General features: G+C 41.1%; 1 protein-coding gene across 4 annotated transcripts; it reads right to left on the bottom strand.

Moving 5' to 3' along the window:
• Positions 1-8,649: 8,649 nt before the first annotated feature.
• LOC106032266 (toll-like receptor 2 type-2) lies at positions 8,650-16,630 on the bottom strand. 4 transcript variants are annotated; one of them, XM_066996079.1, is made up of 4 exons: positions 16,121-16,630; positions 14,363-14,430; positions 13,777-13,874; positions 8,650-11,382 (listed from the first exon to the last, which is right to left on the bottom strand). In XM_066996079.1, the coding sequence occupies exon 4, from the start codon at positions 11,371-11,373 to the stop codon at positions 9,022-9,024; it is 2,352 nt and encodes a 783-aa protein (XP_066852180.1). In that variant the 5' UTR covers positions 11,374-11,382; positions 13,777-13,874; positions 14,363-14,430; positions 16,121-16,630; the 3' UTR covers positions 8,650-9,021. The 4 variants fall into 4 exon arrangements, with proteins under 4 accessions (XP_066852180.1, XP_066852179.1, XP_066852178.1 ...); XM_066996078.1 differs by lacking the exon at positions 13,777-13,874; XM_066996077.1 differs by lacking the exons at positions 13,777-13,874; positions 14,363-14,430 and having other exon boundaries at positions 16,121-16,303; positions 16,414-16,630.
• Between the last annotated feature and the right edge of the window lie 20 nt (positions 16,631-16,650).

Below are 16,650 nucleotides of genomic sequence, written 5' to 3'. Positions count from 1 at the left end.
ATTATTTATGGGGTGCAAGACAGACTAACGTTGTTATTCTAGGGCCAAAGGCCCTATTGTGTCATATGCCGTACAAATCACATTTTAGTGTAAATTTTGCCATTTGGCAATCTTTTAGTCAAACCTAATCATGCAAAACGGAGCTGTAGGATGTCATTACTTTGAAATGACTGTCTCAGTTTTGCCCGCAGCTAGTCACACCGCTGCAGGTGTGGGTTGTTCCTCTGCATTTCACCATCAGGCTTTGCTGGTGGAGATTTCTGCCCACGTGGGGAGTTCTCACTTCTTACCAGTTACATCATTTTCAGAGCAACACACAGGCCTCTGTCAGGAAAAACTCCATGGCCTGTTCTTTTTTGGTGGTTTGTCTTTGTGTAGGTTTTTGTGTTACGGTTTTTGTTTGTTTGTTTGTTTTGGGGGGGGTATTTGTATTTATTTATTTATATAATTTTCTCTCAGTTTTGTTAGTTGAAGAAAACCTGTAGATGGAGAAGATCAAATTAGAATTTCGCTGCACCAAGTCTTCACAGATTACAAATAGGGCCATTAGCAGTTGAATTTGAATGCTTCTTACAACTGGAGTATGAATAAATTCTCCTAACTCAGTGTTTATCAAACAGGCCATGCAAATGAAAAAAAAACGTATATATATATATATTAATCAAGAGTTCAAATTAAATCCATCCCATCATGTTTTTTTTTCCTTCTGCAATCTTTTACCAACAGCAGTCATCTCGGGTCTTATTGAGCCTGGAGAGGAATGCATATCAAATACTCTGAATTTATTTCTTAAAGTCTCATCTGACTCTCTAAACAGAGATCTGTATTCTTCCTTCTCCAGTCTTCTGGAGTTATCTCTAACTTAACTCCACTATTTTTCACCTGTTCTGTCTTATGTCTCCCTCCTTCACAACTCCTGGCTGTTAGTTTTAATTATGTTAGCAATCTGTTCACCGTTACCATTTCTTGTGAAAACAGAAGCAAAACGAGTAGTTCCTGTCTTTATGTTTGTTTGCTTGTTTGTTTGTTTTTTCCCCTGGACTTTTCCCTGTATTAAACATTTTTATTCACATTTCATTAAGGGAGAAATATAGAAGTTTAAAACTTCAATGGATTTACACAAACACTTCAGTACGAGTCACATATTCAATACAATACTTAGCATTTTGTGCCACTCTGCTAAACACACAAGGTCTTAAACTGTCTTTCCTTTCTCTTATCCATAGGTTGGTCTACACATGGTTCATCCTGATTTATAAACTGAGTTATGCAATTGGAATTGTGGGTTATTTAGCCATAATGTTTACCATGTTTGGATTTAATTTATTCTCTGGGTAAGCATCTTCAGGTAAAATTGGGATTGGCATCTGTTCTGAATTCCTCTTGGATATATATATATATATATATATATATATAAATATTTATATATTTATATATATATTTATATATTTTTTTTATATTTTTATATATATATATAAATATATATATATAATATAATTATATAATATAATATATATATAATATATATATATATATTATATATATATTTATATATATATATAATATATATATATTTATTTTTTTTGAGTGAAATGGCTCCAGGCTGGTCTTCTCAGCACCTACCTCAATATATGAAATCCTTTTTTATGTTGTACGGCAGCAGGTTCTCTTACTCCTTAATTTTTATTGCCACTTAATTGGTCTGAGGTTTGGTATTTAGTCAGTTTACAATTTGTGTCTGTGATGTGCAGAGAAGAGGGGAAAAACCTGAAACTTCATACAGCCACTGTGTTCACTGACTGAATACCTTAATTTAACTGCTGAGTAAATCTTCAGTCCTTCACTTACGTACCTGAAAAAGATGAGACATAAAAAGAAAACATACAGGATAAAAATAGTTCAGCACACTCACATCAAAAACACATTATAGTTCTTTCTGATAATTGTGCTTTCCCATTCTACCAGGCAATAGTGTTGCTAGGGGGTCTCCTCTTTTTATTTTGACTATTTCCCAAGCCAACACTATATGTGCAGATGGTTCTAGACCCAACCTCTTGATCCAGCAAAAATTTTTGTCTGGGTAGAATGTGATTTTATATTGTGTGTGTGTTTGTCAAGGCTTTCTGCCTGCCTCGCAGCAGCCCAGTCAGAGCTACTGTGCGGGGCTGTGTTTGAGGTGCCGCCTGACCAGAAATTCCAGGCATTCCTCAAGAGCACGTAGATGGACTACATAATGCATCTGCTCGAAGTCCCACACTTCTTGGAAGTATTGGAGATACTTTCTGCACATACATAAATCAGCTGTTCTTTTAAGTGTCAGATTTATTGCCCATACATTGTACAGTTGATTCACCCAAAAGCACATAGCTCTGTTGGAACATTTTCCCGGCAGAGATGTAACAGCCTTGTGTTACCAATACTGCAAGCTTTATTCCACTGAGGTAATTTGTTTAACCACCTAGCTTCCCCCACCAGTACGTTTTAAAAATGCAACCGCAACATTTGCCAGGTCTGTTTTAAAGGTTCTTACCTTGTGCCCTGATACAGCAGAAATGGCAAGCCCTTTTAAATGTTCATTGATAAGGTCTGTTTTTATGAGTAGCCCTGTTTCAGACTCCCAGGACACACAAAATCTCAGATAAATGAGACTAGATGTCAGCATTTTTGCCAACTGTGACTATTATTTGAGGGGAGTGGGGTGGGTGGGGAGGAGGATTGTTAAATACACCTTGTTGCAATTTAGCAAAGATTTTATTCAGAAGGTCATTGTCGTTTTCAGCTGAAGAAACTTAACGTATCTTTTAATGGCATCCTACACTATATTGAGATTTGGCTGGTCTTGTTGCTTCTGCAAACAATGAAATATACTTAATTGTTGTGTATGATAAGACTCTCAACAAACTTGCTTTCTAAGAAAATGTTCTGGCCAGACCTTCTTGTAGCAACCTCTAGTATTTGTGGCTTCAAAAGCAGTTCTTCACCTACTTTCAACATTGTTTGCTATCAAGCATTCAAGCATACTGATGCTTCAAGTATGAGGGTGTTTGTTGCTGAAAAATAAATAAATAAATAAATATTATATAAATAAATAAATAAAGTAAACCTGCAGTTTGAGGAAAGCAGGAGGAATCTCTTGTGCCCCTGGGCTCATGAGAAAAAGGTCTACCAAATACTCTTGCAGTAAACTAAACTCACTTTCCCTTAAGGGGAGCAGTTTTTCTGCCACAGACAAACCATTGAACTCCCTTGTTGATCTCATCATTAGAAGATTAGACTTTGTGAAGTAGTAGCCAGTGAAATATGCCAGTATCTGATCTGGGATTTCAAACAGGCTGGTCCCTATGTACAAGAGACTACAAAATTTCCTTAATTGCCATGGGAAGACAAGTTTCTTCCCCAAAGTCTGTGAAAGACACGTTCTTTCCTTTTTATAGTTTCTTCTTGTATAGTTTTTTTCATATAGTTCTTATAGTCTATTTTCCCTTTCTAAATAAGGTGACTATCTTAACACAGTTCTCTTATGTCTCAGTTTCCTGAAATCAAGTAGATTTTGTTGTTGTTTAGCTCTTTATTTTTCTCTGTAAACCTGATCTTGGCATTTTTCCAACATCAGTGGCATACCAACCAGAAATGTGTCCAACAACATCTGTGTGGTCTGCAGGCAGAAAATATTTGTGGCTATAAATGAAGAAAGAATCATTGAAAATACCTACTATATCATTTCCATGTAATTATGGAACTCTTGTTTTCTCCTCTTTTGTGCTACATTAAAAGTAACAATAACAGCAATAAAAAACAAGGGAAAGAAAAATAAAAAGGAAAAAGCACATTCAGAAACAGCACAGCACAGAAGTAAAAATAGGTCTATGAAATATATTTTGGTTCTGTGACACAAACTGAGTCCATGCAGCTTTTTGATAGACAAACCCATGCAAGAATTGCCATAACCCCACAGTTTTATGCCAAAATCTGCCTTCCAGGTACTTTGTGCACAGCCTATTTGATTGTACCTGGCAGTACATTTGACCACCCCAGACGTGCTGGCCCATCGGCCAGGTCTGCTAACTCAGGATCCTGTACACTGCAGCCGATTTCCTCTGGCTGTGCCTGGGCTGTGCTTGAAGAGTTCCTATAAAGCAGCTGTGGAGCCCTTCTCAAAAGATGGCACATCCATAGGCTGCAGCCTGGCTGAAGAGCCCGTGTCTGATACTCAGGGGTACTAAACAGCTCAGCAATTTGTATTCCAGAAACTAAAAAGGAAGGTACCGCATACGTGCTGGAACACTGTTACTAATCACCCCCTTCTGCAGTTCATAAGCATCTTGGCTTCTTCTGTGCTGGAAAATATGAATACTGGTCTGGATGTTCAGGCCATTGGCTTCAACTTTAAAATATTTCTAAGTATTCTAAATATTTTAAGTCATTTGAAACTGCTGGGTTATAAAACCAGGCAGTATCCATAATCAGCCATTAAAATTATCTGTGGATGGTTTGACTAGGTTTGCAGATGAATATACTGAGTCTTGTTTACATCTGAAAGATTTGTTAACAATACACCTGATACCAGGTTTCATGAATCCTGCATCCGTGGTTGGTGTGCTGCTGGCAAGAAAGAGACTTCCCCATACCGCAGTGAGAAAGTTGATTTGAAGAGGATGTTAAGTAACCCATATCCTTTCCCTCACAAGTGTGCTTTTGATTTAGATTTTCTAAACTGTACCCTGATTGCTTGCTAATTCTTGTTTTGATCTGCAGTAGAGGGATGAGATGCCCACATTAAATAAATGGAAAAACAATTATTATTAAGGAGCAATTATATTTAGGGAAGATGATAGTTCTGTTTGGCTTTATCTTATCTAAGACTCCAAGCAAGTTAAAAAAAGAAAAATGCATATATATTTTCCTCCTTGGTCTTAAGACATTCGGAAATCATTTATATAATGAGAGGAACATTTTAAAGAATGTAAATCATAGTTTTAGAAAGACCATGCAGTGGTATTTGCTCTTTAAAGTAGTAACAAGATTGATATAATCCACTTTCAGAACAAGTGATCTTTTTATTTTGCCTCCTCTTAGTAGTTAGTAAACTTCCTTTTTTCTCTAGCAAATGAAATAAGTTGGAGATCTGCTGTTGCATCAGTAGAAACCTGCTTGAGTTGAAGCAAAGTTTGGCTTACTTCTTTGAAGCCTATTTTAAATACGTGTGAGGAGGAAATTCAAATTTAGCCTTTCCCCTAAAATATATATATATATATATATATAAAATAAAATAAAGAAGTAAACTAGAAGAGTTAATGTAAACTCGAAGAGATAATACTTTTGCTTTAATTCTGGCCTAGAAAAGCACCAAGATTTATCTATTGATAAATTTAATCTCCAGTTTTCTTAAAAACAAGTTAGGTGGGAAGGCACACCTGTATTGCACGGGCAACTTTTGGACTGGCTCTGCTACCTGACGGCTTGGTAACCAGTAGTTGTAGGTAAAATCAAGACATTAATTACTCCCTGGGTCTATAACAGGACTAAGATTATTAGTGAGAATGCACAGAATTGAATATTTACCTGTGTACAGTAATATGCATAGTATGTTCTTAGTTTTAAAAGACTAGAGAAAGTAGTTGGTTGAACTCTGATGTGCTATGCACACTTTTAGAAGATAGTGCATCTTTTTACACTGCAGCAAGATGGTATAGCATTTTTTTTTTATTTCCTCATAGAATTAAAAGTTAGAAGATTAAGCTAGGACAAAAAAAAAAACTTATTTTCTTACCATGTATATCCTTTTAAAAAAAAAAAAAAAGGAAACAGTGCCAATATTTAAAGTTTGTTTCATTATCAAATATATTGGTAGTGGCTTCTAGTTGAAATTCTGACTACAGAAAGTAGTGTAGCAAACAAGGAGAATTTTAGGTCTGATAATGGTTTTGTGTACAGCAGATTCTGAAACACAGCACCCAAACAGTTTCATCATTCAGTTAATGTAAGGTAATATAAGATTACCATTAGCTTTTTTCATATTTTTTCCCCCACCTCTTTCAAGAACTGCTGTATCGTAACTCCTATGTCTTCCAGTGGCCATTTATAGAAAGCTCTAATAGCAGCAATGTTTACGGTGTGCATGGTGGCCAGATAGACCTCCCTGGCATCTGAGATTTTGGCAAATATTTTGTGCTGCAGAGTTAGCTGGGGATACATATCTGGTGGCAGGGGAGATGCTCCAATTGCTCATGCTGTGAAGGCAGCAGAGGATGCAGATGATATTTCTCTTTTGCTTTTTTATGCCCACAATTGTTCAAGTTTTCAGTTAGTCAGTTACAAACTGACTTAACTTCTAAAAATTGAGCCGCCCCACACACACCTTTTTAAATTAATGTGTGTTCAGAAATAGAACAGGTGCCATTTAGTGACCTTACTGACAAAGTGTTTTCCCCGCTCGATTTCTGAACTGCTGCAGATAATACATCACAAGTAACTTCCTCCTACTTACTCTCCAACAGAGAGGAGCTGTTTTATTTGGAGGGGATTAAGTCCTGTTTGACTTACTGTCATCATGCTCAAAAGGCCCAACTTCCAATAACCAGCTTCTCAAATACAGGAGGAGGGAGTTAGGCTCTCTAATCACCAATTACTTATGTTGCTATTGCTTTTTTTTTTTTTTTTTAATAAACAGATCAAAGTGGATGCATAACTCTTCCTGCTTAGCAGCTGAATGTTTGGCTTCTAAAATACCCTGGCCACACCATAAGGAATTGAAACACAGTTTGTTTATGCAACAATAGCCAGTTCTGCTTAGGAGTCCAAGAAGGTAGTCTTAGAAGCTAATTTCCCCAGCCTTGCTAAAGTAGCTTTTGAACTCAGATTAAATATGGTCAGTATTTTAAAATCTTCACAGTGTCATCAGAAGTGACAAATACAGGTTAGCTTTACTTACATCTTGATATATATAAGAATAAAGCAGAGATTGTATGAAGCCATCTAAGTGAAGGTAAGGTTTAGATACTAAAAATAGAAAATGATACAACTGAAAAAAAAACCACCAACACCTTAGGTAAATGAAAGTGAGAGCAAATATTAAGTACATAGAAGGCAGGTGGCTTTTTGCTTAGATGAACTAGCAAGGTTAGTAATTTTTGTAATGCTTTAAGCCTGTGTTCATGTATGCAAAAATGGATGTAAATAAATTTTTCTTTTTGTGTTACACTGACGGAGTTGCTTTATTGTGTGTGATAGGGAGGAATGTTTGTCCTCAGTCTTCTATCTGGCTAGAAAAGGACAAGAGGACTTCTGCTCTCACTGAAATACTGTCTGCACAGAGAACCTCCTATAACTAACACAAAAGGTAACTAGCTATGAGATGAGAGTTTTGGAGTTTAAAGTCTCAAATACTCAGGTGGCTGAACAGAGATTTTGTACACTTAGGATGCCAGAGACTAAAACACAACAATAAAAACATAACATGGACATAATCTATAAGGTCCTCCGATGCTTAAAGGGGGCCTAAAAGAAAGATGGAAGAGACTTTTTACCAGGGTTTATAGTGATGGGACAAGGGGTAATGGCTTTAAACTTAAAAAGGGTAGATTTGGATTAGACATTAGGAATAAATTCTTTACTATGAGGCTAGTGAGGCCCTGGCACAGGCTGCCCAGAGAAGCTGTGGATGCCCCATCCCTGGAGGTGTTCAAGGCCAGGCTGGATGGGGCTTTGGGCAGCCTGGTCTGGTGGGAGGTGTCCTGCCCATGGCAGGGGGTTTGGAATTAGATGGTCTTTAAGGTCCCGTCCAACCCAAACGATTTTATGATCTAATCCCAGATACAGCAAAAAACTCTGTATACATTTACATGGGAAGGCTTTTAAGGTCTGCTTCTGTACATACCTGGAAACGTCTGTTGCAAGTGCACTGTACCTAAACGCTGACCTGATCAAGTAGACAGTTCTCCCTCTCATCTGTCAGACAAGCTGTTAGGGTTCATCTAAAACTTCCTGTGTCTGCAGGAAGACTCCTGACTCCTGAGATACCCCTTCCTTCTTTAGTCACAACTGAAGGAAGAGGCTGGTGCCTGTGTCTCCATTTATTCCACTTCTTCAGCAGTTAGAGTCCTTGTCCAGTCATCTTCTTGAAAGAACATGGGCCCTACTGGCAGCAAACAAAACGTTTGAGGTAGGACACTACCCAGCCATTCTGGTTTTGTGGACTACATTTACAGAGAACAGAAATGTGGGAAATGCCCTTTTCATGCTGATGCCAAGGCTGTTGATTAGAGAGAAGAGTATGGTCTTGAATTCAAAGACTATATATATATTAGTAGCCCACACTCTAAGTGAGCACTCACAGAGCTACATTTAAGCAAGTCAGAAGGGTGTTTGGACCCTACTCTAATGCACCTGTTCCCATGCATGGTACAAAGAAACTATACTGAAAACATCCATAAATGCCTTTCACCAAGAAAATTGTCTGCCATAGAACATGTACATTACAGCAGCCAGCACTGCAGTGTGAAGGTGCATTCTTAGATTAAAGTTTACAGCCATGATTCTCAGAAGATTTGGACATTTAACTTACAGAGATTGTGAAATACTGTTGAGAATATGTCCTCTTAACTAGGGGAGCTAGGATGAAAATTGCATGTGATAAACGCAGTAATAAACTGCTGCATAAACTAACCTTTATTGCACTTGATTAGAAGTAGTTTATACAAAAAATACAGAAACACCCTTGGCTAAGCAGGCTCTTTTATACAGCTATTGCAAAGATTAAAGTATACAAACTACATAGCCATGTATCTAAATAACTTTTCATCATCAAATATTTAAATGAAACTGCTTTTCTTAATAACGCTGGTTAAAATGCGTAGAAAATTCATGACTACAGCAACAAAAATAAAACAATTTCACAGCAAGTAACAGAAATCTCAGTAGCTTAAACATTTGTTAGAAAGATATGGGTAGATCATGGACAAAGAGGCAAGGGAAATGAATCCAGCAGATATTTTCCACATACTCAGTCTTAAATGCCTCTGTCTAGGATTTTAGAGCTACTTTCAAATTAAACCAAAACATCTCCTGCTGCTCTTCTTCATGAGGCCACTCCAGGTAGGTCTTTGTGTTCATTATCTTCCGCAGTTTGCAGAACCTCTTGGGAATAGCTTGGCTCTGGATGGGCTCCAGGAGGATGAGAATCGCCGCATCGTTGTTCTCGTCAAAGAGGCGGAAGTGCGAGAAGTCCAGCTCGTACTTGCACCACTCACTCTGCACAAAGTGCTCCGACAGCACAAAGAGCGTTTTGTGGCTCTTCTCGATGGAGTCGATGATGTTATCCACAATCCACTTCCCGGGCACAAAGTCCCGCTTATGGAGGCACAGCCTAAAGGGGGGACACGCCTGCTCCAGCTCCTGCACCATGACGTTTTCCACCCAGTTGGAGTCGTTCTCGCTGTAGGAGACAAAAGCATCGTAGCAGATGTCCTTTGGCGGGGCTCGCTTGGGCTTCCGCTTGGCTTGGAGCCACGCCCACGTCATTCTCATGTACCAGACTGCGTGGTACTTGTACCCAATGGCCACCAGGATGAGGATGACCAGGAAAACCACAGCGCAGATCAAGGACACCACCAGGGACCGGTGACACTCCATCAGTGAGAGCTGCACGGCTCCAACCTGCACCCCTCTCACCGACAGGGGAGAGTCGCAGATGTAGCTTTCTGGCCACCCCACGAGCACCTGGCCTATCCCTGCCTGGTGCTGAATGAAGGAGAGGAATTCACAGGAGCAGATAAAGTTATTGGCGCTGGCATCCAGCAGCTCCATTTTCTTGAAGGACTCCAACTCTTCCTTGGAGAAGCTGTTGAGCTTGTTTCTTCTGATTGACATGGCCACCAAGTTAGGAATGCCTGCCGCATCAGGCAAGGCCTTCAGCTGGTTTTTTGCAAGGTACAGCTCTTTGAGAAATGGCAGATGCAGATTAAATTCCTTCAGGTTGTTTGCACTGATGTCCAACACTTCGAGAGTTGAGGGAATGCAAGCCGTTAATTTGGGAATTTGAGTACTGGAGAGATTCAAATATTTCAAATTTGCTGGCCACTCACACACATCTGGAATCTCACCAAAATTGTTTTGGCTAATGTCTAAAAGAATTAAGTTTCTTAGATGAGACAAGCTTTTAGCTGTCATTTTTAAGTCACTCAGTGAATTCTGACTTAAATTTAAAGTTCGTAGTAAAGGCCAAGCACCTGGACAGGCTGAGTGCTCCAAACTCTGATCTCCAAGCAAATTTGCACTAAGGTCAAGATACTCTAATGACAGAAGTTGTTTTGAAAGCCTGCATGGTACCAAAAAGACCTTGGTATTTTCAACTGTGATTTTGGTAAAGAGAGATAGTAGATCTAGTACAGCCTGAAGATCTGTAAACAAATAAAATTCCTCTATAGATAATTTCTCTATTGTCAGAACTGTCAGAGACTGTGATTGGTTTGCGTGAACTTTTAAATCCCATCGTCCAGTGCCCAAGAGTCTACAGTCTTTCATCTCCACCTCAACTAATTTTGGCATATTTTCTAAAATACTGACAATCCCAGGCACAGTAGCATCTGTGAATAAGACCTGTTTAAAAGAAATTTTCTTTGCAAAAGACAAAGATATAACTCTCAAAAGTTGTATTTCTTCAGGTATATTGAATGCTATTTCTCTAATTTCTAACCAAATGGCAGAGTGCAGAAGGTCCCGAACAATTGCTGAGAACAGATCTACCCTTCTTATGCTTATGATCATGTGATTTATCTTCTTAATTGATTTCAGACTTCCGGGCTCATACAGACTGAGATTGCTGCCCTCGATCCACAGCTGGTTGAGAAGCGAAATGCCCTCAAAGTTTCCTTGCCTTATTGTGGAGAACCGCGGGTTGCCCAGGTGGAGGGAGCTCAAGTTTCTCAGGCTAGAAAAGGGAGAACTTTCCCCCAGGTCACTATAGCAATTGCCGTGAATGTGGAGGTGCTGGAGCGAAAAAAGGGGCTCAAACCACCCTGGGGACAAGTGAGCCAGGCTGTTATTTGACAAGTCCAAGAGCTCCAGTTTCCCCAGGGAGACAAACGAGTCCTCGTCTATGGAGCTGATTTTGTTGGACTGCAGCAGCAGGGTTCTCAGGTTCACAGCCTGCTGCAGATCGTGCGCTCGGATGTGCTTTATCCTGTTGCGGGCCAAGTCTAACACCGTGATTTTGTCCGTGAGCCCTGAGGGAATGAAGTCCAAGCCCCTGGAAGAGCAGTTGCAAAACTGTGTGGCATCGCATGAAGGACAGGCCTGCTTCAGGGCTTGTTCCTCAGAGAGACTGACAGCCAAGACCATGTACATGGCCCACACTTGCCAGGTATGTGTAGACATTATTTTTGCCTAAAATATGAAATAGAGAAAATACAAGATGATTACTTAGTTCTGAAGTAGCTACATTTTGGATAATAGCTATAACATAACCCTTACTGTTCCCTTTAAAGACACTGTGACTATATCAGTTTTTAATGTATTTCAGAGATTACATAGATTAATCAAATAAGGGACACTCTACATACATATTCCACAATCACTTGCTAAATGCTAAGTATATTGAATTCATTTTTTTCTTTTCTCCTAAGGGTTCCAGTTTTGGAATTAGGACTATCAATTATTAGTTGTACACATTTTTGACAGATTTAGCTAAACATCTGAATAATTACAACATTCTTGCTAATATGATCCTTTGCCTGTTTAGAAAATAGTCCCCATATATCCCATCCCACCCCCAATCCTGTCTTAAGTAGTTTTCCTCTGGATCTGTGAATATTACTTTGTATATTCATTTTTTTACTATGAAGAGTCTTGCATATGTGATTCAAATCCTGGTCACATTAAGAAGAGCCTGTGCCTTGTGGGAAATAGAATCACAGAGTATCCTGAGTTGGCAGGGACCCACAAGGATCAGCAAGTCCAGCTCCTGGCTCCACACAGGACCACCCAAAAATCAGACCCTGTGTCTGAGAGCATTGTCCAAATGCTTCTTTGAACTCCGGCAGGCTCAGTGCTGTGACCACTGCCCTGGGGAGCCTGTCCCTGTGCCCAATCACCCTCTCGGTGAAGAAGCTTTTCCTGACATCCAACCTGACCCTCCCCTGTCCCAGCTCCATGCCGTTCCCTCGGGTCCTGTCGCTGTCCCCAGAGAGCAGAGCTCAGCGCCTGCCCCTCCGCTCCCCTCGTGAGGGAGCTGCAGGCCGCCATGAGGCCTCCCCTCAGCCTGCTCTGCTCTGGGCTGAACAAACCAAGGGACCTCAGCCGCTCCTCATACATCTTCCCCTCTAGTTCCTTTGCCATCTTTGTAGCCCTCCTTTGGATGCTCTTTGATAGTTTTATGTCCTTCTTATACTGTGGCACCCAAAACTGCACACAGTGCTCAAGTTAAGGCCACACCAGTGCAGAGCAGAGCAAGACAATCACTTCCCTTGACCAGCTAGCCATATGGTGCCTGATGCACCCCAGGGTATGATGGTCGGCCTTTTTGGCTGCCAGGGCACACTGTTGACTCATATTCAACTTGACGTCAACCAGAACTCCCAGATCCCTTTCCACAGGGCTGCTCTCCAGCCTCTCGTCCCCCAGTCTGTACATATAGCCAGGGTTGCCCTGTCCCAAGTGCAGAATCCAGCACTTGCTCTTGTTACACTTCATGTGGTTTGTGATTGCCCAGCCCTCTAGTCTGTCTCTCTGCAAGGCCTCTCTACCCTTGAGGGAGTCAATGGCTCCTACGAATTTACTATCATCTGCAAACTTTGGTGTTCATTCAAGTCCTGCTTCCAGTATGTGGATTCAAATCCTGGTCACATCAATAAGAGTCAGCATCTTGTTGAAAATAGTAACGTTCACATTTAATATTTATACCAGCATATGTCTAATCTCACTTCTGGCAATAAGGAGAAGCTGGTTGAATACGTTTCTGTCCCTTTCTTCTGCCTTAGGCTATTCTGGGTGTGCGTGTGCTAGGAGCTGGGAGCTACGTATTTGTCTTGATGTCTTTGTAGGCCATCATTACCATGCTGTGATCAGTCTGACACTTGATACTGAAACTTAAGCTGGGAAAACTGGCCACTGTAAACAACTGACTCTTAGCTCTTCCTTTTTACTGCTACATCTTCCTCCTCTGCTAGGGGCTTTTTCTGCTTTAGGTCTGTGTGGCAGATCTGGCTGGTCAGGCCTAGATGTAAGGAAGATCCAGGGGCTCTTGGAGCTTCCTGCAGCCAGATCCCTTGGCTGGACTAGACCAACTTTTTCTCCATCCTCATAGCCTGTTCCTCATCTTCTAGACCAAAATGATTCAAAAAAATCCACACAGTTGTAAATTGTCTCACTTCTCTTTCCCCTCACATTCATGCCTTTTATAATACTGATTTGAAATGGCTTTTTGTGTTACAGAGCTTGCCATAAAATCCAGCCTGGCCCCCCTTCCAACAGAGACATTAGATCTTCTCTCCCTTTGAGGAGTTGGAAAAATGATTCTTAAAGCCTGGGAGGGCTGTGTTCCTTTTAAAACACTTATTACATATTGAGTTATAAATCTTTTTTGTTTATGCTTTCTTGGCAAGGATCAAAGAGCACTTTTAAAGCATGAGACAACATTCCTCAGTGTGTCACAAAACCCCTGGGATGTAGGTATTTTACCAAGGGTGAAAAGAATGAACCAACTCCAAAAAAGACCAGAGAACAGATTCCCAAAGGTCATCATGGGATCTACATCAGGTTAACTGGATTAGATGTACTCACTGAGGGGAATTTTCTCCTTCGGTCATCCCACTGAGACTCTGTGCAGAAGATCTACTGCAGTTTGAATTCATACCCCAGTTTGTTTTACAGTAGCTGACCTACAACAGGAAAATTTAGGCAGACAAGTCCTAGCATTTCTAGTTGCGTTATTTTTAGCCGGAGTTTCTTAAAATCTTTCAAAAGGGGCAGAATTTGAGCATATGGGGAGAGGAGGAAAGGATCTGGACAATTTTTTTCAATCCTTCCATCTTTTCCCACCTAAAAGACTACAAGCATTTTGACCTCTTCTGCTATTTTCCTTTAATCTCTCTTTTTCTCTGATGTGGAGCTTTGCGTCCTGAAGGACACATTCGTCTCCCCAGACTTCAGATGCCCACAGCTGAGGTGGTCATTCACTCCGTCCTCCAAAGTCAATCAAGATAAATAACAACATTTAGGGGCAATTCACGTCATGTCTCTTAGACACCCGCATTAAGATGTGATGCCTCCAAGAGAAATTACACCACCAGCTTAAAATGGTTTAGGTATCTAGATATTTAAGCAGGTGAATCCCACCCAAAGAGTTACAATCTGTAGCCACAGTCACCTGCTATCCAGCTGAGGCTCTTTTACAGGGCTGCTTTGGTCACACGAGGCTGCCTGGATAACACAGTGCTGTAAGCCATAGGAGAAAAGTTGTGGTTAAGATTGGTTTCACAAGCAACACACTGAAGTGGGATTTCTAAAATGAATAGCAAGCCCAAGTTGTTGTCAAACCGCCCACTGTTAGAAAAAGCAAACAAACAGAAACAACCAGGCAACACAGTCCATCAAAATCTATCTATAGGTAGGTTATTTACAGATGAAAAATTGGCAGAACAGAAGGTAACTGGGCTGGTACTAACTACATCAGAAACACCAGCTGAGCCCAACAACTCTCCTCCTTACCAGCAGGAACTGAAGGAATGAACTCAGTTTGGTGGTACAGGAAGAGATTTTTTTCTTTATTGTCACTTCTTATTGTCACTTCCCTGAGCACCTGTTTAAGGTTGTTTTGCTTGTCTGTCACATGGGGCAAATACCTGGGGAAATTCCATTCCTACTCTCATTCATTTTCAGACATTCTTTTCCCCCTCCCATTCCTGTCTAATAATGCAGTTTCCTGACTTCCAGGGTCCTTTCAGGCCTCTCCACATCTGCTCAGAAATACAGCCCCACTCCCTATCATCAACCTATCAAAGAATCACTTGTTCCCCATTTCACTGGACAGAAAAAAATTGCCACATAGAAACTGAAACACAGCTAATATGCAGAAACTTGCACGGATATGGTCGTACTGTAAGGCACAGTGATGAACTAAATTTTCAAAGTGTTTCTAGTTTATGGACAAAGGATCCAAGCCATCAGACATGCTCAGGGTTATCTTTCCTGGTCCAGGCCAGTAGAAGTATATGCACATATTCTTAAAGAAAACAAGTGTCAACAGACCAAGGTTCTATAAGCACTGATAAAGGTGAATTTAACTGCGTGCCAATAGCATGCAAATTGTTTCTGGTTTGGGAAAGAGTACCAAGCTAAAAGAGAGCTACTAACTTCTAGCAGAGCTGCAGTCTGAGGGGTCACTGGTTGGTGAAAGGATCAATCCACAAGTAGATTGGGGAAGTCATTACTTCCCACTTGGTTGTGTGTGGATTACATACATCCTGGGTATTGCTCACCAGCATTTCCTTAAAAGTATATATGCGTATATACATACATACTCACACATGGCTGTGCAACGGGGTTGCGTGACATAAGTAGCTAGCTGATCACACAGCCCCAAGACCATTGCTTACTTAGCTCTTTCCTGGTTGTATTCCTAAAACAAAAGCAGCCCATATTCACACCTAGCCTTCCCTGGGCAGGTGGTAGTGATGTACAAATGGCACAAAACAATGAATGGGACAAAACACACACAGGGCACCCTCCCAAGAGGAAACTGAGATGAAATGACACAGCCTGACCCAACTTGTCTTTTTTTCATGTGCTGCTTTCCTCTGTCGCCCTTTCCTGAAGAACGTTGCTCCCATCAGCATGTCCCGGCTCTCCCAGGGAGCCTTCCCTCTCGCTGCCTGCCTGCCATGCAGCCCCGCCAGCTGCCTGTGATTGCTCCTGCCAGGAGTCAGAAATCCTCCCCCCTGTCCTGCTCTCCCACAGGAGCCAGACCATGCCCAGCAGCCCCAAGCATCCCGAATCTCCCATGCAGAGGAGGACGACATGGTGGCAGAGATTAGATAGCCCGAGTGCTCCATCCCCACTTCTCACTACAGCATTGCAGCCTCACTCTCTCCCTGCGTCTCCAGCCTCCACCCGCCTGCAGACTTACCTCCATGTAGAAAACATTCCCTGGTGCTCCTGCTCTGGTTCCTGCGTGCCGGTTAACTTATTTCATGTTTCATTTCTCTCTTGGTGATCACTCTTCACTCAGCTATCTCTCGTGCTGCTGTCGCCTTCCCACTTCACTTCTCAACTTGGGCTATGCAAGCAGGGGAATTCCCACCTAGAGGATCTGATTGGCATAAGATCAGTAACGCTGTCGGTCTTCTTTAAATGTGTGAGCCCATAAAATTCTGTGTCTATGGTGAGAGCATACCACATAAAAGTCAAGGTTTTTCTTACCTCTGCCTGACCTTCTCTGAAACGTTTCCCTCCTTACCTCTAGGCATGCAGCCTCCTAATCAATCTTATCTGTGCTTAGTGTTTGCTATCAGATGATTCACTCATCACTTGCCTGGAACTCAGATTTGATTAGCCCTTGAGCTATTCTGATCCAAGAGGGTGAACAGAAAAGTTCCATTGTAGACTTTGGACTAACCCTAGAGATGTCATTGTAACAGGAAAGTAGAACCGAAAGTG

The sequence above is a fragment of the Anser cygnoides genome, chromosome 4 (assembly GCF_040182565.1).
Source record: "Anser cygnoides isolate HZ-2024a breed goose chromosome 4, Taihu_goose_T2T_genome, whole genome shotgun sequence".
Taxonomy (NCBI): Eukaryota; Metazoa; Chordata; class Aves; order Anseriformes; family Anatidae; genus Anser; species Anser cygnoides.
Note: the sequence above shows the minus strand (reverse complement) of the source record. Positions and strands in the feature narration are given on the sequence as shown.